This window comes from Chelonoidis abingdonii, chromosome 1, assembly GCF_003597395.2.
Source record: "Chelonoidis abingdonii isolate Lonesome George chromosome 1, CheloAbing_2.0, whole genome shotgun sequence".
NCBI lineage: Eukaryota > Metazoa > Chordata > Testudines > Testudinidae > Chelonoidis > Chelonoidis abingdonii.
In genome coordinates, this window is record NC_133769.1 from 136,588,439 (window position 1) to 136,610,597 (window position 22,159).

Sequence of the window (22,159 nt, forward strand, 5' to 3'; positions counted from 1 at the left end):
TACCGTGTGGGAGCTTGCTGGCTCTATCCCAGCCTAGTGAAGAGTGGAGGCAGGGGAGGGCTTGGAGAGCTAGCCCACCCTAGACTCTCCCTGCAGCAGCGGCACCTGTCCTGTGAGGCTGGGCCTGGCTTCCCTCTCTGGCCCATGGGCTCTTGCTGTTTGGTGGAGCCTCTCACGGATTCATGTGATGCACACGCCCATGCACAGGTGGGGCCCTTACTCTGTGAGTCCGTCCTGATCCTGCTGGACATGGGCCGTTACTGGCCAAGCTGGGCTTACATGCAGTGGTGGAGTGGCAAGACAGAGATTGAGGGCGGAGGGACTAAACCCCCTCTAGCCATAGCCACTCGGCACCTATGTTTGTGATGCTTCAGTGGGAAAATATGAAAAGACCCACTGGAGAGACAAAGTCCATTTTTCTGGATTCTAGATTAGCTGAGTTTAAATGACCCCAAATGCCGTGCTGATGTTTTGTTTGTGTCAGTGATGCATTGTGAAAGCAGAACGGTATTGGGGGGAAAGTGGATAGAGTCCAAATCAGAGTTGCGAAGAAACAAAAAAAAAGTGCCTGAAAAGAGGACAACTCAGTCTCGTTTGCTGTAAAAAAACACAAGAAATGAACCAGTTTTTATTTATGATATTGCAAATATCCACAGTTGACAACCAAACACTTCACACATCAACACTCTTACATTGAAATGCATTGAACCTACAGTATTATAACATTCCAAGCAAAGCAAAATTAATACCTGAAAGAAAGTACCTTGTATAACATAAACCCTCTGAATTTCAGAATGCACTTGTTGACCCATTAGATTTGCCATTTGAATGGAGAAAATCCACTTTTCTCACAGCAGTTCACAAGCTTTGGAATAAATAAGTCCCTCCACCCACCCATTAATAAAGATCCAAAAGCTAATGGTAGAATATAGGTGTCTACTGTAACTCATCCATAGGTTCTCCAGAAAAACAATACTGACCTACAGAAGGGTCCCTATGATAGTTGCAGAGAAGTTGTAGAAGAAAGCTCTATTTGTTCTATCCTGAAAATAACCGAAAGCATCTAGTGTCACTTTTCCTGGCTATTCTGCTGATGTGGCCCCATTTCCTCAATTGCCGCCAAAGGACTTGAATGAAATGATCTATACCTGAGAAAGGGAGCTCAGAGGGATTAGCTGTCTATTTATTAACAGGTGGAGGTTAAAACAATTAAATATCATGGATTCCTGATTCAGTTCCCCCTCAGCTGTGTAATCAGAAGTACATTTAAGATAGCTTGAAACAGTGCTGCTACCACCTCTTTAATGCCCAATTTATGTCAGTTCCAGAACACAGCATCTTGCATCTCCTTATGAAAAAGTGCTACTTGGGGATTTGATTGTTGGTCTGTGTCATACACCCAGGCAGCCAATCAAAGTCAATGGTCAGCAAATATGCCTCAAACAGCTTCATTACTGTATTATATTTAGTTCAGTCAGAGCACTGTATACTTAAATGGAACTAAACATATACTAAAGCTACAGTATATTGCTTAAATTCAAGTGGGTCTGCCTCCTTTCCCATACATTTAAAGACTGGGAATGTTTTGGGCCCATTTAATTATTTTATTTTTTGCTGCTTGGTATTATTATTAGGTATTACTACTGAAATCTCTCTGTAAAGAAAATTCTAAATTGTGTTTGACAGGAAAGTGCAATTCACAGGATAAAAGGGAAAAAAAAGATGTTGACTCCACGTTTCCTTGTTAAAATACCTCTCCATCAGAATGTTAACTACTGAATAAAAGATTTCGAATGGTCTGTTCTCTATCCCATGCATGACAAACCTCAGCAACCAATCAGAGGCCTGCTGTCATTCTCAGCAGTACCTGCACGGCTGCTATTGCAGTACTCATATGAATTTGTGCACAGAGAGAGGAGGCAGCCTATGTATGCAATTGATTAGCTGCTTGTCATCAACTTCCGGTCTGTAGTAACACAAGGCGCCAGTGCAAAATACCTCTGGCCAGGTCCTCTGCTGGTATAAACTCCATCGCAGTTCAGTGACCTACAAGAATTCACACTAGCTGAGCATCTGGTCCTATATTACTTAGTATCAGGACATCCTAACTGCACCCACCATGGAGTGGAGCAGTAAGAAAATAAAACTTTTTCTTTCTGTACATTGTACCCTCATTTACAATATTGTGTAATTAAGAAACTTTAAAAATTATACAGATATCAAGCCACAAGATATCCCTGCATCTTGCCAGCAGATTTTTTTTATTAACTATAACATTCTGAGCTAATATTCACAATCATAACTGGCAGAGATGTTAGAAATTTGGGTGGGCTAAATTCTAACCTGCAGTCTCACACCTTGACAAGCTCAATTCCTGACAAGCTATCATAATTTTCCTCTAAAAGAGGTATCCCTTTTCTCCTATAAGAAAACAAGGCAACATCATGGTAACCTTGCGCATGACAGATGTACAGTCTTTTTTTTGTGCAGCTCCTGTCATACTGATCAGAAAATAAGGCTGCTTAGCACATCACTGCAAAACAAGAAGGTACACAGTGTCGTCGGTCTGATTTTAAAAACACACAAACACACAGAAAACATAAGGCTGTGCAATTTTTTTTTCAAATCAGAGAAAATCACACACTTAAAAAAATAGATTTGTCTGAGTCATCACCAAAAGTAAGAAAACATACTATTTCCCAGCACGGAAACTCTATTGTAACAGGATTGCTGAGCACACAAACACACACACTCAGTTAACTTACAATATTTTCCATTTGGAGTCTCATCCTGACTCCATTGCGCAAAACTCCCATTGATTTTAGTAGGAGCAGGATTGGGCCCTTTGTTTCTGTGGTTCCCAAGTCAAAGACTAAAAAGAGAAATAATTTCTCTTGACTCTCACTTGCCTGGATTTGAAAATATAGACCCTGCAACCAGGGGTGCTGGAACAATTTGTATAGCGGGGGTGCTGACAACCACTGACTCAAACTGTAAACCTTGTATACGGTAGAAACCACGTCGAGCCAGGGGGTGCAGCAGCACCCTCTGTACTCCTAGTTTCAGCACCTATGCCTGCAACCTGCTGAGAGCTCGTAGCTCAGCACGTACAGGAACAGGCTTGATTCACTGCCTTTTCTCATTAAAATTGGGTATATTTTGGTAGCTTTAATGAACTGTTGTTTACATCTAAACGTCACTGCTGCTATGGAAAAATAATTATCCTGTCTTGGTGTTGCATGTAGTATCTGTGTGAACATGTATAAACTGGATCCCATATGTATAGCATACACAAATATACATATACCCAGACAAAATCTACTGTACAAGACTTCGTATATTTAGATTTTAGGCAAAAAGCAGTTCTCAATCACTGTGTAATTTCAAAAATGCCCAAATCACAGCGGTCTTTCCAAACTCGTTTGTGAAACACAGCAACTTACTCAAGTCCATATGAACAAGAATAATGTAGCATGTATATTTTGTAGGTTTCTCTTTACATTTTATATACTGGGTGCCAAGAGCCATAAAATCCAATTATCCAAATTGGTGGGTGGAGTGGAGAAGGGAAATAGAAAGGAAGTGTGTGTGGTACAAAAATGCCTAGAAATAATAATCCATGCAATGCCAAGAGGGATAGATGAGCGAGTGCTATTAAACTAACTTTTTCTCTTCTTGCCTAAAAATCCTAAATAGTAATGGAAACACCATGGTGTGGGCTTAAAAAATAAAAATAAAAAAACAATGGGCTAAATTCATAAAAGGACTTAGGTGCTTAACTGCCACTTTAGGTGCCTAAATCCCAGAATCAGGCAACAATAGGATTCACAAATCCCATCCCAGTCCCAGCTGCCACCAAATCCTGTAGGTGCCTAAACTCACTCAGCACCTACATTTCAGCAGGAAATATTCCCTAGGCACCTATGGCTCTTCCTCTGAGCATGCACACTGCAACCCCATGCCAGGCATCCAGATACTTAACTCCAGAGTGATGCATGAACCAAGGAAAGACAGGAGTTCCTCTGCCTAACTTTCCTGCAGGGCACAATCTGGTAAGCATCTTCAGAGCTTGCCTACTGGATTGGGCCCCTATACACGAGAATACACAAAATGGCAGGAGGTGAGCAAAGAGGAGGCCCTCCCTCCAATGTTTTAGCCCTGTGGTTAGGGTGCTTATACCTGGGATGTGGGAACCCCCAGTTCTAGTCCCACCTTCACTTATGGGGGGAAGAGTTTTGAACTGGGACCTACCACCTCTGAGTGCCCAAACCACTGGGCTCAAAGTTATGTGGGTGGTTTTCCCCTGACCCCCCAAAATCTTGCTAAAGCAGTGTAGATTAACCCCAAAAGCGGGTTTGCACATAAGAATCGGAAGCCAAATGAGGTACCTCTCTGCAGCCCAGACTTCAACACCCATCTCACTGACAGGAGTGCAGCTTATCACCCCCTCCCCCCTAATTTTGGCATCTCCCAATGGCTAGCATGGGCAAGGAGCTGCCTAGCCTGCTGGCTTTTGTGAATCCAATTCTGAGGCACCTATCTCTCTCCATTCACTGTACAGGGAGTCTAGGCACTGAACTCAGGCTTTGTGAATCCTAGAGAGTTCCTAGGAACCTAAAAGTTAGGTGTGATGATGCTGAGCATCACCATGCCTACGTTTCTTTATGAATCTAGCCAAATGTCTCCATAGTAACCTGCATTACAAAACACTGTGCCAACAGGGCAAATATTGCTCTCATTTTCACACACGCATTGGCCTCAATGGAGTTGCACAGGTGAAAATGAAGGCTATATTTGCCCCAGCAGATATAGGGAATGATTTTTAACATAAGATCCTTGATTTCATGGGTGCAAATTTGCAGACATACATTTACAACAGTCACATGTTAACACCATGATTTTTTAACACAGTCAAGTAGACAGACACATAGGATGAAATTCTCTGCTGATGTAAATGGACAAAACTCCGCTGAAGTAAATACAGCTGTGTCCATTTACAGCAGCAGAGAATTTGTCACATAAATGCCACCATTTATGTCCACAAATAGTTGTGGGTACAAAAGTGTAATCACAATTTTGCACCTTAAAAATTGTAGGTTGGGTTGGGAACTTTTTTTAAAAAATCAGATCTGTAAAGTTTAGCTGTTGAAGCTTATTGATTGGATAAGCCATCACTCTTAGAAATAGAGAACAAGCTATACATTAAAGATGTAAAATATACAAAATCGGAAACATCATATGGTCTTGATCATATTTTGACATGTTCAAACATAGCAGTACATTTGTACAGCTGTTTAACCTTATGTTCACTGCTTTCTCATATGCAGTATTTTTTTAAACGCAAGTGGTTAAGTTGCTACTATTAGCCAATTCCTGTAACATTTCCAAATTTGCTTACCAACACCTTTAAGGCTAGTGACCCTTAGCAAAGGGGCTTCCAGTTTAACTTCATTCCAATGCGAGTTTTGTTGTGTTTATAAGACTTTCCATCAGTTCTTTCATGAATATATCAATCCATGTGATGCCCTCAAGCATTTGTAGCCTGCACACACAATTTCTGAATGTCAAATAAACTTGGCAGCTCTTTATAACATCTTTAGTGCAGATCAATCCTGTGTTTCATTTCAGAAAGCCAAATTCTTTGCAGCAGCTTGAGTGTTAGTTTTGACTTGCTTCTGAGCTGAGTAGTAATCTGTAGAATAGCAAACAAACAGAATTAGAAACTGCTGAAGTGGTGAATGATGTTTTAAAGAAGTGTCAGGTAGGTTTCTCTAAGGCCCACGAGGGAACAAAACTAATACCTTTAGTATGTTCCATATAAAGCTATGTAATACCAAACAAACAAAGGAAATGTGCTGGCTTTTATTCAGCACAGATCAAAGGACTTTGGACTCTCTTATATAAGCTGAGCAATGTAACATTTTACTCTCTGATTTTTAGATCCAGCACAGTAGTGTTTTCTGGTCAGAAATAGTTGTTTTTCAGTGCTCTTTTGCCACCTTAAAAAAGATCTGCAGTTTAGAATAACATCAGAAGAATGAGAATTATGCTGAACTTTGCTAATAACATTCTACTTATTACATCAAATAAGAACTCTAAGAAGACTGCATATAACCTTGCAATAACACCGAATTATTATTCATTCTGTACTCAGAGAGTAAGGGCTGTAATTATGGGGAAAATACTCTGTATTCTTCATCCATAGCAAAGTGATTTAATTCCTGCTTCAAGTGCAAAACTCAACCTAACAACGGAACCATGACCTGCTTTCCATAATTTGTGGAAACACTAAGTAGTGATTTTTTTTCTAACACAGAAACAAAGACATTTTTCAGGTAGTTAACAGGACAAATTTAGCTGAAATTAAATTGAAAGTTTACTCACATTTACAGGTAGGGATCCACATCGTCAGCTGGTGTAAACTGGATCCATTGGCTTTAATAGAGCTATTCCAGTTTAAACCAGCTGAGGATTTGGCCCTCATGATGTTTTAACTTCACTTTCTCACATAACCAAAATGGCAATGTATGCAGCAAATATTCATGGAGTCCTAGCAGCTTACAGTTGTATTCATTTCTACAGAGAATACTACTGGCAGAGGACACTCTCTGGAATTCTACAGGTTTTTACAGCCAAGTTCTGCAAAGACACTCCTGCATCCAATTTCATTAAGTTCTGCTGGTAGATTTATGATGAGGATAATATGTATAGAGGTGATCCAAATTAATACCACATATTGTTGGGAGTCTGAGCAGCTAATTCATGAGGGAAAAAGGGCCTACAAATGTCACATGAAGTTCTTGGTGGGGAATAAGGGGAGAGGAGTAACAATAATAAGTGGGATATCTGAGCTCTCACGAAGTATAATCCTCACAACTGTTAATTCTTCTAGTCATGAGACTTTATATATATACTGTCCTCCAGTTTGTACTGGGGAGGAGAGATATATTGTGAATTATACTTGGTGGGTCAAATTCATAAGTGACTTCATTGGTGTTATCCTCACTTTCATCAATGGTGAATTTTAGCAAGAGTAACATTTTCAAAGGCATCTATGTAATTTAGGAGCACAAGTTCCATTTTCAAAAGGGTCTTGTGCATGCAGGAGCCAAAGTCTTGATGGAAGTCAGTGGAACTAAGGCTTCTTAGGACCAGATCCTCAAATGAATTTAAGTGCTCAACTTACATTGATTTCAATGGAAGTTAGGGACCTAATGCCTTTGAAGATCTGGGCTCTAAGTGCCTAAGGGTATGTCTACACTAGAAATGCTACAGCGGCACAGTTGCACTGCTGTAGTGAAGGGGTTCTTCCACTGCTGTAATAAATTCACCTCCCTGGGAGGCGGTAGCTAGGTCGATGGAAGAACTCTTCATTAACCTCATGGTGATGACACTGGGGCTTAGGTGGGCTTAAATTCATCTTTCGGGGGGTTAATTTTCACACCCCTGAGTGATGTAGCTAGCTCAACCTAACTTTGTAGTGTAGACCAGTCACTTTTGAAAATTTTACCCAGTACCTTGAAACCACTAATCCAGTAGATGGACCTAACCTCACTCCCTGTGTAGACACAAATGAGTCAGCAGAAAAGTTTTTCCATCAGCCTAGCTACTGCCACTCAAGGGAGCTGGCTTAAACCTTTCCATCACTATAGAAAGCATCTACACTATGGCACTCCTGTGGCATAACTGTAGTGCTGCTGTAGCACCCATAGTGTAGACATGACCAAAGTCAAGTCCACAGTGCTCTGAAAACAAAAGGATGAGAGCTGGCATGTGAAAGTGGGAGGCTGATGCTGCATGGAAAATGTCTTCCCTTCCCTTGGCTCCTTCTCTAGCTCTGGCCACTGATGCATCTTGAAATCCGGCTTACAAAAAAGACAGCTCACTTCAGTTCCTGGAAAAGGTCAGAATAAAGCCTAGCTGTATTGTAGATCTGCAGCTGTGAAGCCCTCTCATGGAATCAGAAGAGAGGCTGGATCTGATGGTATGCATGTGTCAAATGAGCTGGGAATATGGCAAAACTGCATTTTTACTGGTTAATTAACTCTCCTTGCCCAAGGAGTCAGATACAGTGAGAAGGCTTCAGCTCCTCCCATTCTGGTGGCTCCAGTGTCCACAGAACCCATGTTGGTTTTGAAGACTTTGATATTTATTTAACCAGACCACTGCTGTCTTTTATAGTGTAAATTAAATGTACCATTGCAGGACTTTAATGCAAAGCATTACTGAGTTCTGCTTGACTAAATGAGATAGCAGATACCTGTGTTCAAAACTCGTCTAAAGTTTAGTACACACTCTCTGGGATGACAGAGGTTGGGAGTGTGGTACAGAGAGTGGTTTTGGCCCCTGGGGTAGGCATCACTCTAGATGACTAATCCAGCTGTCACACTGATTAGTTGCATCTTGTTCCAGAGGGAGCAGAGTACAGGTCTTCAGATCTTGATGGGAGATTTTGATGTACTGTGGAGGCAGTGATATGGAGGATAAATGGGTGTTTATGAGGGAAATAGAGAGAGAGAGAAATGGAACAAACTCAAAGCCCCACCAAAATAGGCAGAATATACTGATAGATCAGTTTCATTGCATCCAGAATTCTTGGGGGACCAATTTCTAAACAACAAGTTGTCCCTTGTAAAAACACATATAGGAAAGTGTTAAGCTGTGCAACTTGCTGTTTTGGTTTCCACATCCCCTGTTGAAATGTTTACCAGGGCAAACAGAATGGAAGAAAATATCCCTTGGAAATATTTGCATAATTTGCTCTTACACTGCTAGACAGAGATTTGCAACTGAATAGTGATACCCTCCAACACACTGAAGTCTGAATAATGCCCATGTACTGCTACAGTTATATTATGCTGTTAATTAGTTAATGCCTGCAAAGTGCTTTGGAGATGAAAAGTGCATTAAGTATCTCTGTCCTGTGCTCTGGTGTAGGATTGTCCTCTCATCACTAAGAGTCCATTTTGAACCTCGCTAATGATGGTGACTCATAGATTCCAAGGCCAGAAGGGACCACTGTAATCATCTAGTCTGACTATTGAACTTCCCCCAAATAATCCACAGAGCATATTTTTTTTAGAAAAAACTTCCAACCTTGATTTAAAAATTGCAAATGATGAAGACTACACCACGGCCCTTGGTAAGTAGTTCCAATGGTTAATTAATCTCACTGTCAAAAAATTTACACCTTATTTCCAGTCCGAATTTGTGTAGCTTCAACATCCAGCTATTGGATCATGTTAGATTTGTATGTGCTAGATTGAAGATCCCATTATCAGAATTTGTTCCCCAAGTAGGTACTTATAGACTGTAATCTAGTCATCCCTTAACCTTCTCTTTGTTAAGCTAAATAGGTTTTGTTCCTCGAGTCTATCACTACAAGGCATGTTTTCTAACACTTTAATCAACCTTATGGCTGTTCTCTGAACCCTCTTCAATTTATCAACATCCTTTTTGAATTGTGGACACAACTGGATGCAGTATTCCAGCAATGGTCACACCAGTGCCAAACGGAGAGTAAAATAACCTCTCTATTGCTACTCGAGATTCACCCATTTATGAAACCAAGCATCACATTAGCCCTGCTGTCATGTTCAGTTAAATATTTACCATGACCCTAAATCTTTTTCAGAGTCACTGTTTCCCAGGATATAGTTCCCCACCCTGTAAATATGGCCTATATTCTTTGTTCCTAGACATACACATTTACATTTGGCTGTCTTAAAACACATATTGTTTGCTTGCACTCAGTTTATACCATAGCCTCTCCTGGCAAATTAGTCTATTGTCTGATCTGCATCACTATTCAAAATAAGTTTCCTAATGTCTTAGTTTAATTATCCTTTTTGACAATTTCAGGCTGGTACTTCTCATTAGACTCCCCCTCTCCATATAGGCTAGAAAGAATCCTTTTGTTCAGGAGTCCAGGACAACCAAAATCCCTGTGTGGATAAATGAAATATAATCAGGATAAGATATTCAAAATTGCTCAGCACTCACAATTAGGGTAGATTTTTAAAAGATCTCAGCTGCCATTTATCTATAAAAATAAGTGGCGAGATTTTCAGCATGCTGCGTAGCATGCTGGGTGCTGAGCACTTTTTAACAACCTGGCGATAAGTGTCACACTAGAAGTGGCTGGGTGCTGAGTATTTTTGAAAATTTTGCCCTGGTGTTGGTGCCAAAGGGTATGTCTACACTGCGGCTGGGAGGTGCGATTCTCAACGCAGGCAGAGAGATTTGCGCTAGATCTGCTCAAGCTAACATGCTGAAAATAGTAGTGTTGACGTTGTGGCATGGCTGGTGGCTTGGGTTAGCTGCCCAAGCTCAGACACAGTGAGTTGAGTGGTCTTGGACTTGGGTGGGTAACCCAAGCCACTGCCATGAAAAAACGTCCACATTGCTATTTAGCAGTCTAACTTGATCCCAGTGTAGAAACATACTCTAAATGTGATCTGAGCTCCTTTGAAAATCTGTGTCTAGTTACGGGTGCTCAGCACTTCAAAAGCTGGCCTTTTCTGGATTCCTGCCTGGTTTAAGACTGGTCTGCTCTTACAGTTCCTGGATGCATTCACTCAGTATCCTATCCAAACTGAAGTTAGCATGAACCTTCTCTGGTTCCTGTTCCTCCTCCCCTGGTTCTGCTTGACCCACTGTGTCTCAGACAGCACTTTGGGAAGAGCACACATGGCTAACTATGCAGATCTGTGAAAAGAATTGGGGAAAGTCATACTGTCTTGCTGGCCAATCCAACTTGAGATCCAGGCTGCCCTTGGACAAGTCATCTTAACTATTCTTCATCGCCCCCTTCCCTTTAGTTGCCTAGTCTCTCCCACCTATTCTAAGGCCACGTCTGCTGTGCCATTCTAGCACCACAGTGTAGATGCTTCCTTCACAGATAGAAGAGAGGTTTTCCATCAGTGCAGTTAATCCACCTTTCTGAGAGACGGTAGTTCGGTTGATGGAACAACTGATCTGACCATGTCTACTCCGGGGCTTAGCTCGACCTAATTATGGTGTTCAGGATGCAAAAGTTTACACAGCCCTAAGCACTCTAGCTAAGTCAATCTAATTTTTTAATGTAGACCAGGCCTAAGTTTGACAGAGCAACCATACTCTTATTTGGCTTGATTTTCAGACTTCTGAGCATTCACAAATCCCACAGATGCCCGTGGGAGCTGCAGGTGTACAGCCCTTTTGAAAATCAGCTTAATTGTCTCGTATGTAAACTGCACATGATAAGATCTCCTAATATGTCTGCATCAGGAATGTCATCTGATTTATTTGAAGTGTTTTTTGTATAAGACAAGGCTAGTTACAGGCCTATCAGGATTAAATTCCTGTGAAGCTCTCAGAGCTAGTTCTGACCCACTGAACAGCATAGAGTACAAATCTCACACACCTGTCAAGGATGTCTGTCTTCGTTTCTTCCCTGCTTGGCTCTTCTTGCCTGACATTTTCTTGGCAACTTTGGGGTTCTCAGTCAGTGTCACTGTGGCAAAGTGGTGAGTCTTCACCTCCTTGACTATGCCCTGGTTCAAGGGCTTCAATGGCTTGCGAGCCTCACTCACCACACAACTGTGGTAAAAGGCCGGGACATCGTGGCTCTGTAGTTCTTCCCACTGCAGGAGCCCCTCAGCTGGCATGTCTCGCAAGAAGTCAAAGTTCCACTTCTGCTGGGCTCCCTCCATGCTGCTGTGCAGCATGTGCTGGAAGTCTTGCTGCAGCTGCTCATGGTCCACAGGGCCGAAGAGGTTCCTTCGTACACGGTTTGCCTTCACTGGTCTCCACTCCATTTGCTCTCCAATCCACCGCTCACCAACGAGCGTACAGAGCAATGATTCCCTGCCAGAGACAGAAAGATCATCAGACACATCAGGCATCACATGCTCTATGGGGGATGTTGCAAGTGTTAGGGTATTTCTGATCCTCTTACAGGAAATGTTGGGAAACTGTTTGGGAAAACTTCTGCCAATCTCCAGTCTTCATGGAAAACTCTCATTGACTTCAGTGGACTATGTTGACTGGAGCCTCAGCCAATGCTGTATTTGCTGTGGAGGGGGAGGGCTTCTCCCTCTCTTTTTTGTGGAGGGCTTCATGTAGAGCTAGTGAGGGGGTTGGCTTGTTCATCATGGAGATTGAGGCTTTGTCTTCATTGCTAAAAAAGCTGCATTTTTTACTTCAGGGTAACTAACAACTGTGAGGTAAAGACGGTGAAAACCAGGCACTTTAGTTTTAAACTCACCAAGGTCAGCCCTATATCCCTCCCTGGGGTTGACCTCACCAGTTTACTGGATGGTAAAACTAAAGTGTTTTGTCTTCACTGTGTTTCTACTTCAGCATAGTTCAAGTGTGAGGTAAAACACAGCTTTACTAGCAGTAAACAGAATGTCCCTGAGGAACAATGGAAAGTTGACCCCAAGCTTTTGGGGGCAGGGACTGTCTTTTTGTTCTGTGTTTGTACACCTAACACAATGGGATCCTGGCCCATGACTGGGGCTGCTAGGTAAATACATAACAACAGAGTGGATAACAATACAGAGGGAGAACAGAAGATACACTGGAGAGGATGGGATAAAAACATCCCAATATAAGTAGAGGGGGGAAAAAAAAGAAAGCTTAGGATGGGGAGAAGTGACGAAGCCAGTGATTTTATTTTAACGGGGATACTGTTCTGATTTACTCTCTGCATTAGCCAAACTGTTAGCTGAAAGAAACTTAGAAATATAACTCTTCTCCTGAAATTTTTTGTTCTCCCATCTAGAATAAAGTGGGGAGAGGGAAAGGCTGTTTTTCATCTACAGATAAAAATAAAAGCAAAATGCCGTCTTTGTCTCTCTAAGGGCAAATCCTATCTCAGTGTTGGTGAGTGCAGAGGACTCGCCACACAGCAGTTCCTACTGTGCGGGAGAGGAGGGATATGATTTTTGGAAGCTGCTCAGAGGCATGCATCCCCTGCATTATGGTCATCTACTCTGACCTCTTGCATTACACAGGGCATAGAACCTCACCCAGTAATTCCTGCATCAAATCCATAACTTCTGGTTGAGCCTAGAGCGTACCTTTTAGAAAGATATCCAATTTCTTTCTCAACATGGATCATTGTTCTGCCATGGAGATGGAGGCAGAGGGAGCACAGAGGCTAATGCGGCTTTAGGGATGCATTAGCGTCCAGCCACAGAGTGGATCTAGCTGCTGCCACTCTGAAATCTGGAGGATATACAGAATAGGACACTGAGAGAGGGTAAGTGATTTGTCCAAAGCTGGGCATCCAATCAGTGCAGAGCCAGGGGACAAAATAATTCCAGACTCCCACCTTCTCAGTCCACTACTAGCCCCTGGTGCTTCTGTATGTGAAAATATCTAGTATAGAAACAAAATATTATTGTCTCTAAAAATTATGGTTTTCATTTATTTTCTCTTTTGTGAGCTATCTCTGAGCCCTCTGTGCCCATAAAGGAGAAGCAGCTGCAAATACAGCAACAAAAATAAACCCCCGGGGTGGTGTCCAAAATCTCAAAAGGCAATTTCACTTTTCCTAGCAGTGCTGGTTGTCACTATAGCTAATAATCATCACACTGCTGCTCTGTCCCTTTTCCGTCTGGTGCCAAACTTCCAGCCGTTTAAATTAAGTTTACTCAAAGGTGATCCATCAACATTAGGAAAGGACAGGTAGTGAGTGCACTGCAGGAAATAATCTTTTGCATTAGAAACTTTTCTCATCTGAACTGTAAGTTGGCTTTGGGCTATATTTCGCAAAGACAAAATATGGCATTTCTCAAACATTTTTGACCTTTGGTAATAGCATTTTTGAATCTCTTAAATAACATTAATTAGAGAAGACTCTGTCTCGCCCATGTCTATGATTAGAGGAACACAGGAGTAGCTATACCACATGGGACTAGTGGTCTAGTCAGCCCAATATCCTGTCTCTGAGCTGTAATTTCAGGTTGGGTAGATGTACATGTGCTAGCTTTGATGGAGCTAGCATGCTAAAAATAACAGTGTAGCCATGGTGGTATGTGTGACAAGAGGGTCTAGCTGCCTGAATGCATACTTAGGATAGTGGACAAGATTGTAATTGGAATGGCTGCAGTGTAGACAGACCCTGGGAGTGCCATAGCACGAGCCTTGGGAGCCTGCGCCTGCAGACCCAGCCTCTGAGAGACTTGCTGCTGTGGGCTGCGTAGACTTACCCAGAGCAGCTGACACCAGCTGCTTCAGAAGAAGTGGGTAATTCTAGAATAACCTTTCCCTAGGGAAAGTTTCTTCCTACTGTCTTCATTCATACCTTGAATCAAGAGGGGTCATACCTTTGCCAAACTTGTGGCATATTTGATTGCTGTAGATGTTATCATTGTTCATATAAATATCTAGACTGGAATCCTGGCCCTACTGAAGTCAATTGGAACTTCTTCATTGATTTGAATAGAACTAGGATTTCACCCCTAACATTTCTCTAGAAACCTGCTAAGCCTTGGACGTCAGAGGTACGTTGTGGCAATGAGTTCCACATGTTAATTCTGCATGTAAAACTCTGTGTGTTACAAATCTGCAAAAACAAAATAATCTGAAATACCTTCTACATACAACATATTTAGCACTTTGATCTTTGTGGTCAGTACGCTTCAGTTTCTCGTGACCACTGATTTTTGTGAGTTGCAGTAACAACCAGTGGACCTGTCCTCTCATCACTGGAAGTTTTTCAATCAAGTGCTGATGTTTGTCTAAAAGTTATGTTCAAGTTCAGACAGGAATTAATTCGGGGAAGTCCAATTGCCGTGTTATACTGAATGTTGGACTAGATAAACACAGTGGTCCCTTCAGATCTTAAAAATTTGTGCATCTACCATTCATGCATTGTCTTTACTCACACAGGTAGCTCCGTTGATGTCAACCTGAATAAGTAAGTGTTGAAGAACAGGGGTCTGCATTAGTGGTGGCCATTTCTAACTTCCTTCTGGTTATATGTCAACGAGAATGGGTCAACATTTAATTCATATTTCCATTAACATTCTTCTTTTTGCCTCGAAATTTTGATGGAACATTTTGTCAAAAATTTGAATTTCAAAATAGTTCAACCAGCTCTTATCAATGGTCAAAACACTGAAATAATTTTTTGGGGGGAAAAACATTTGGATGGAATATTAAATTCTCATTGTTACAGAGAACTGTTCCCTCAGTATAATAATGGCGTGTGTGTGGGTTTCATTTAAAATTCTAGTTGGAAAGTCCAATTTTTTCAGATACACAACATGCCTATTAGGTAATGTGATCTACTGCACAGAACACTGAATTAGACCTCAAGAGTCTTGGGTTCTATTCCAGACTTTGCTGTGTCTCAGTTTCCCCATCTGTAAAATGGGATAAATATACTAACTTCCTTTGAAAAGAGCTTTGAGAACTGATTATGGAAAGTGCTCTATAAGAGCTACACAAATCATTATTATTAGGGTGGGTGGGTGGCTGCCTCTTTTTTACCTTTTCCAGAGGAATACAAAGGCATAACCACCTTCACTAATTTCAAATTACTCTGACCTCTTCTCCTTTCTCCCTAGTTTTTGCCTAGTGCCTGCCATGCTTCCTCAGCAAAGGCATGTGCACCACAGTTCATCCTTGAATGGTTCACCCCTTGCACAGATTCAGGACAGCAGGGAGGCGGCTGAGTGTGAGTTATTTTACATATCCTCAGACACTAGGTAAGGGAACAGCTGACTTCTCCAAGAACAGCTGAACGGATCTCCCGCAGCCGCCAGTGCTAGGGAATGAACGAGTCATGTATTCCGGGTGTTTCCAGCTGCAATCGCTCTGCTGTTCACACGGTTCCCATCAACAGGGGCATCAGGTTCCCCAAGTACCCCTTGAGCTGCGGCCCCCTGGGCCTCTTTACTTCTGTGTCAAAGGAATGAAACACTGTCCCCATTCCTTGCCTACACTTTCTCAGGGAGGAGCACTTGACATGATCCTGCGTGGGTGCAGAATGTAGGGGAAATCTATGGGAAATCTTAGGCAGACTTTAGGGGAAATGTAACCTACATCCTTCCTACTAGTCTGCCCCTTTAGAAGGAAGAGAATCATAGGGATGGATCCGGATTTTTGTAGCACCCTCTTCCAGCTCACCTGCCCACCAGGGGAAAGTCCGCAGCTAGAGGGAACCAAATGTAATATCCTGTTGGACTTTTGGCTCCTTGCACATAGACAAGTACAAATACGCACCTGACTGCACACAAATATATTCTATATTTGCTCTGGGAAGTCAAAAAGGCAATTAACATTCCTGCCTTTGTTAAGCTAACAAGCCATATCTTTCTCTCCCATCTACAGACTTTACATGGGGCGATTAAGGAGAAGACAAATGATAAGGACAAATATAAATGATAAGGAGTCTGGTCAGCAACTTTGCAAAGACTCCCCCCTCCCCACGAGTTAGCACTGGGGAATAGGAGCGCCCTGGGTGTACTGGTATTTCGCCAGACCCTTCGATACACCTGCGATTCGGAGTGAAAAATAAAACCAATTCTCCACCAGATGCTACCGGGGAAGATGCAATGCGACTGTCACTAGTTACGCTCGCTACCACTGCTACGATTACTGCCGGGGCTACATTTCTACATTTTGTGAAGTAATTGTAAAAGAAAAACAGCAACAAAGCAAAAAAAAAAAACAAACAACTCAGCCGCGCCCTCCCCAAAACAAATAATACACTTACTAAATTATAACCACAATCGGAACACTAAACCCCGAGGTTGCTTCTCCCCCACCAACCGTGTTTGCTTTGCTGCATGCTCGCTGGGAATGCCCCGCACACCTGAATGAGAGCCCTGACGCGGGATTCTCAAACCGTCTGGGATCCGTGTCGAAACGCGCCACTTTTGCCCGGGAGGCTGCAGTGGGGGACGGGGGGGTGCGGGGGGGAGGATATTCCCAGGACATCAAGCCTAGAACATCATCGGGCGCGCCCGATTTGTAAACAAATCGTAAATGTACTTTGATTCTTTCCGTTAGACTTCAGTTACCCCCCGCAAACATAAATAAGCCTGGGCACATTGAGAGGTAACGAATATTTACACGGGAAAGACACTCCTAGTAGCAAAGGAGGGCGGAAGGGAACAGGACCGGTGGCAGGAGGGAATAATAATAATCAATTAATTAGTGGGACAGATCCTGATCTCAGTTACTCCAGGATCATTCCGCGGGGGAATTCCACTCTAGTCCGTGGGGATCCTCTGGAGTGACACCTCGCACGAGCGATCAGCAAGTGATCCCGTATTAAGTCTAGTTGCAAAGCAATCCGTCCACTCTCTTTCTGGGCAGCGCTGGTACATACTTATTCACCCCATTTTACTGCTCCCACAGCGGGGCGGAAGGGTCAGACCCGGGAGAGGACTGACTACCGACGAGGGGTTAGTTTGGGGTTTTGATTCAGGTGTTTTTGCGTTTCCTTAAGGGACAAAAACTGAAAAGAGGATAGGATTTCCCCCTGGGAAGATTCAAATTTTCCACGTGAGGCCAGATTTGAGCGCCCATTTCCCTCCGCCTCGTCCTCCATCCAGGCCCTATGGTTGCCTTAGACTTCACTCCAGCGACATCTCCAGTCCCAGGCAGTGTAACAGACCGCCCATCCCTTCATAGTCCCAGCCACCAGCACACATACGCACGCCGGAAAGGCTTTAAACAGCGTAAGATGGAGGGGAGAGAAAATCTGGTCAATCATGAACGGAAACCAGATGCTCCAAGTGTCATTCAACAAGTGAAACTAGGATCTGTATGTGCGTCTCCCAAGTTTAGTTAAGCAGGGTCCTTTCCCCAGTCCTGGGAATTGGAATTTGGACTCAGGCTGAGACTGAAATAATCAGAGGATGCAGTCAGTGCTGTATGGGGAATTATTATCATTAGCAGCAGAAATCATTAATCTAGTCAACAAGTGAACCCTGGGGCTATAAGCACAGTAACAGCAGTTCTTTGGTTATTCGCTTCTATAAACCTTTTGCGTTAGTCAGTTTCAAAGAGAAGATCACTCACATGCAGGGGCTCTCGCTGCTTGTCACGTTTGCCTCTCCCACAAGGGGATTGCTTGCTTTTCCCGCACGGATCTGGGGCGCAGCTGCCCCGATGTGGAGAAAGATGGCACTTGTCACTTCCAGACTTCACAGAAGAGTCTTGTTGACATCCAGATGTTTGGTTTCCCCTCCCTCACCACCTATCAAAGGCTCTCCAGCAGCAGGGAATGACTGAGAGGCGATTTATCCTGCTGCTGTGTGCTGATGGCTGCAGAATGGACAGATTCCGTCGTCTACTGCTGCTCTCTTCTTCATCGTGTTTCCCCCCTCCCCCAGCCCGGCCGCCCTTCCTCATGTGCAGTTTGTAAAGCTGTTGCTCTTCGGCTGATTAACTTTCACATTCCGGGCTGCTTTCCAGTCGCTCGCTGTACTGGCACGTGGCTCTGCAACGTGACTGCTCCCCCTCAAGAGCTGGTGGTTGCCAAATAGGCCAAATCTAAGCCAAACACTTGCAGGCAGCGAGGACAGTGCTACAGAGGAAAAAGAGGAGGAGGATGCGGAACATCAATCCAGGACGTGGAGAAAAAATTAATCCCAGAGAGTGACTCAGGATGGGACAGTTTTTCGCTGGGATGTTTTTGATGCCAACTACCTTTTGCGAAACACCATCAAGTTGAAATCGAGTCAATTACAATTAAATAAATAGTTTCAGCCACCAATCCTGCCGCTCACCCTCTTTGCTTAGGTGGAAGAAGGAGGGGGGAAGGCATCACAATCACATTTTCCTTGTTTTTTAAATTTTTTTTTCTCACTGATTGCTCATGAAAGATTCATACAAACAACAGAGTCTGCAGAGGAGCAAGGGAAAGTGACAATATTCAAAAAGCTTTGAAATTCACAAACACTGAAAAAGATATTCTTTTTTCTCTCTAAATTTTCAAGTATAATAATTGTAGGAATTATTTGTCACAACAGAAGGTAAAGAATTTCAGATAAAAATGTGATTTTTTAAAAACAGTTGTAATCATTTTCAAAGGGATAATCCCAGTTTTTTTCCACTGAAATTTTACCTCATTTTCATGTTTCCGCACTTAAAAAAATCTGTCTACCCAAATTCATTTAAATACATATAGCTCTTTTTAATAGTAACAACACCATTGGATTGTCCAAAGTGTGCCAGGTGCTTTACTGACAAATATGAAAATAACATCCATACCTCAAAGAGCTATTTTGCCGCTAAATGTCCATTTTGGCGTCTGTGTTTATTGATGGCACTTTTGGTGCCTATGTTTTGGTGTCTATGTTGATGGCACTTATTGAGGAGAGATTGGAAAACCTGCCTTTATTTAAAAAAAAAGGGAGAAAAATCTGAGTTTGGGAAAACTGATAATTAAAATAATGAATAGATCTTTGATAATCACAATGAAATGTAACTATGTATTTATTTATAATCATAATCAGCAATATAGTACTCTGTGTTTTAATAACAGCACTTAGATAGAACTATTTCTCTTCAAAATGCTTTACAAATATTAACCTCCCAATGTCCCTGAGAAGTAGGAGGTAGGTAAATATTATCCTCATTTTACAGATCAGGCTGTTTATCGGGGTCAAAGTGTTAAGTGGCTTGCCTCACATCAACAAGGAACTTGGTGTTCACCGAAGAATTACAGCTCTGGAGTTCCTGGCACTCACTAGTAAGACAAAAATCTACTACTTTTTGTTTCCTGCTTCTCCTGAATCTTTAGGTTGGTGTTCAAACGCTGGAAAAGTGGGAAGAATCTCAGAGCACCAGAAGCTTCCTTTTGTTTATTCTCAGGCAAGGCAGGCTAAAGGGACATAGGTGGTCCTGTGCAAGTATCCTGCTTATTAGTGGATAAAAGAGGTTTTGAATGGCGAGAGAGAGAGAACGAAATGATATGGGACACAAAGGCCACTCCAGTAAACTTGCTGCCATAGATTTGGTATAATCATAATTGGCCATGTTCTTGCCAAAGCTCTAAAAGTTTTTGCCATACTTTTATTTTCTACCCCCTAAGGATTCACACACCAGAATGCATATCAAAACAATAGTTTAAATGTCCCATTTCAAACCCATCTTTAAACTCTTCTTGGGAAAGCCAGATACAGTATTTTGCACTGAAAAATAAACCTGGAACGACTCAGGGTTGGATTGTTCCCTCTTGCAGTAAAACCCACAGGAAGGAATGGAGGCAGAGGAAAAGTCAGTGATATTCTCCCACATTGTTCTTTATTGTAGAACAGGCTGCTGGATTGTCCCACCATCTTCACAGAAGCCAGGCTGGAGCATTTTTCTGGGAATTTTCAAAGGGTTGCAGGTGGTATGACATGTGTCTCCTGCCCCGTCAGGCTCTGATTCTTATTGCCATGTGGATCCTAGCTCTGTGGAGCATCTCATGAAGTCCTAGGAAGGGGTAGAAATGATGACATGGAGGAAGGTGGCTGACTGCAAAGGAGGGTTCAGACTAGATCTGGGACCCCACCACACACAGATCTTCAGTGCATGATCTGGCCCTCAGTTTTTACCCAATTTCACTTTCAGATTCTCGTGTACCACCACAATGTTGCAATGTCTGAGGTGCAAGCACTGCAAAGGACTGGATGCTTTATGTTTTAACTGCAATTGAGCAAATCATGGAAACATGATTTTAGGTTTTGCGAAAGCTTGTGGAATTTTGTTTGTTTGGTTTTTTTTTGTTTTGTTTTGTTTCTTCTATGTTTTTTTTAAAAGAGAAACCTAAAAGTTGGACTAAATTTGACCTGAAATTGTCCTCTTGACAAATCACAAACTATAAAGTCATATATTTAATAAGCAGAGTTTGTTTGTATTGTCATCTAGGTACAGTAATTATCCGTTGAAATAACAATGTCCTTTATGTGAGATCTTTGTTTGCTTTGCAAGAATTTGAACTGTTTGGAAACTTGGAATGCCTGTTCTAACTTATTGGATTTTTATGGAAGCTCAAATTAGCAATTTAGTTTCCCACATAATTGCATGTCATCATGTGCCTTGTCTTAGACACACAGTGAGTGCCAAACATTATGAGTCATTATTGTATCTATTTCAAATCATCATCTTATGCTTAACAAAATTACAAAGGTAATTCACATTTAAATATCAAGGAATTCTCAAAGTTCTGCTTTGGTTTCACAACTTCCTTATTCCCCAGTGAAGCATTGTCTAGGTTAAATCTGCCAGCTATTCTGAATTTTTTGGGACTGTCATAATTCTGAGGGGTCTATTCCTCACCCTGCTTTACTAAGGCCCTATCTACAGACAGATTGTGTACTGTATAACTATGTGAGTTAGGAGTGTGATTTTTTTTAACCTATAACATATTGAAGAAAGCGGAAATTGATAGTAATGAATATAAATCAGAAGTTAGGAACTATAGAAAATTGATAAAGGAAGCAAAGGGACACAAGGAGAAATCTATGGCCAGCAGAGTTAAGGACAAAAAAAAGACGTCCTTTAGGTACATTAGAAACAAAAATAATCCTGGCAATTGTATTGGTCCATTATTGGATGGAAATGGTAGATTTAGCCATAGAAAGGCAGAAGTGTTCTACACTTGGGGAAAAAACAGATAATGTAGTCATATCATATGGTAACACTCTTTCCATTCCACTAATATCTCTGGAGGATGTTAAACAGCAGCTACTAAAATTAGGTCTTTTAAAATCAGCAGGTCCAAGTATCTTACACACAAGAATTTAAAAGAGCTGGATTGTCAGTGCTGATTTCCAATAAGTCTTGGAGCACTGGGAAGTTCCAGAAACCTGGAAGAAAGGTAATGTTGTGCCAATATTTAAAAAGAGTAAATAAGATGACCTGGGAAATTATAGGCATGCCAGTCTGTCATCAGTCTCTCAGGCAAGATAATGGAGCAGATGATATGGGACTTGATTAATAAAGAATTAAAAGAGGGTAATATAATTAATACCAATCAACGTGAGTTTATGGAAAATAGATTCTGTCAGACTAACCTGATATCTTTTTTTTATGAGATTATAAATTTGACCGATAAAGGTAATAGCGTTGATGTAATATACTTAGGTTTCTGTAAGGCCTTTGACTTGGTACCACATGATATTTTCAGTTAAAAAACTAAAAAAATATAAAATGAACATGCCAC

The 22,159-nt window shown here is 41.9% G+C and overlaps 1 protein-coding gene across 3 annotated transcripts; it reads right to left on the reverse strand.

Annotated features, from left to right (window-relative positions):
• Positions 1 to 599: 599 nt before the first annotated feature.
• Positions 600 to 18,680, reverse strand: LOC116838036 (cyclin-dependent kinase inhibitor 1-like). Of its 3 annotated transcripts, none has more exons than XM_032803010.2 (3): positions 18,025 to 18,680; positions 11,405 to 11,847; positions 600 to 5,692 (listed from the first exon to the last, which is right to left on the reverse strand). In XM_032803010.2, coding segments are annotated over exons 1-3 (513 nt in total). In that variant the 5' UTR covers positions 18,027 to 18,680; the 3' UTR covers positions 600 to 5,624. The 3 variants fall into 3 exon arrangements, with proteins under 3 accessions (XP_032658901.1, XP_032658903.1, XP_074926709.1); XM_032803012.2 differs by lacking the exon at positions 18,025 to 18,680 and adding an exon at positions 16,712 to 16,815; XM_075070608.1 differs by lacking the exon at positions 18,025 to 18,680 and having other exon boundaries at positions 11,405 to 11,885.
• Positions 18,681 to 22,159: the final 3,479 nt, after the last annotated feature.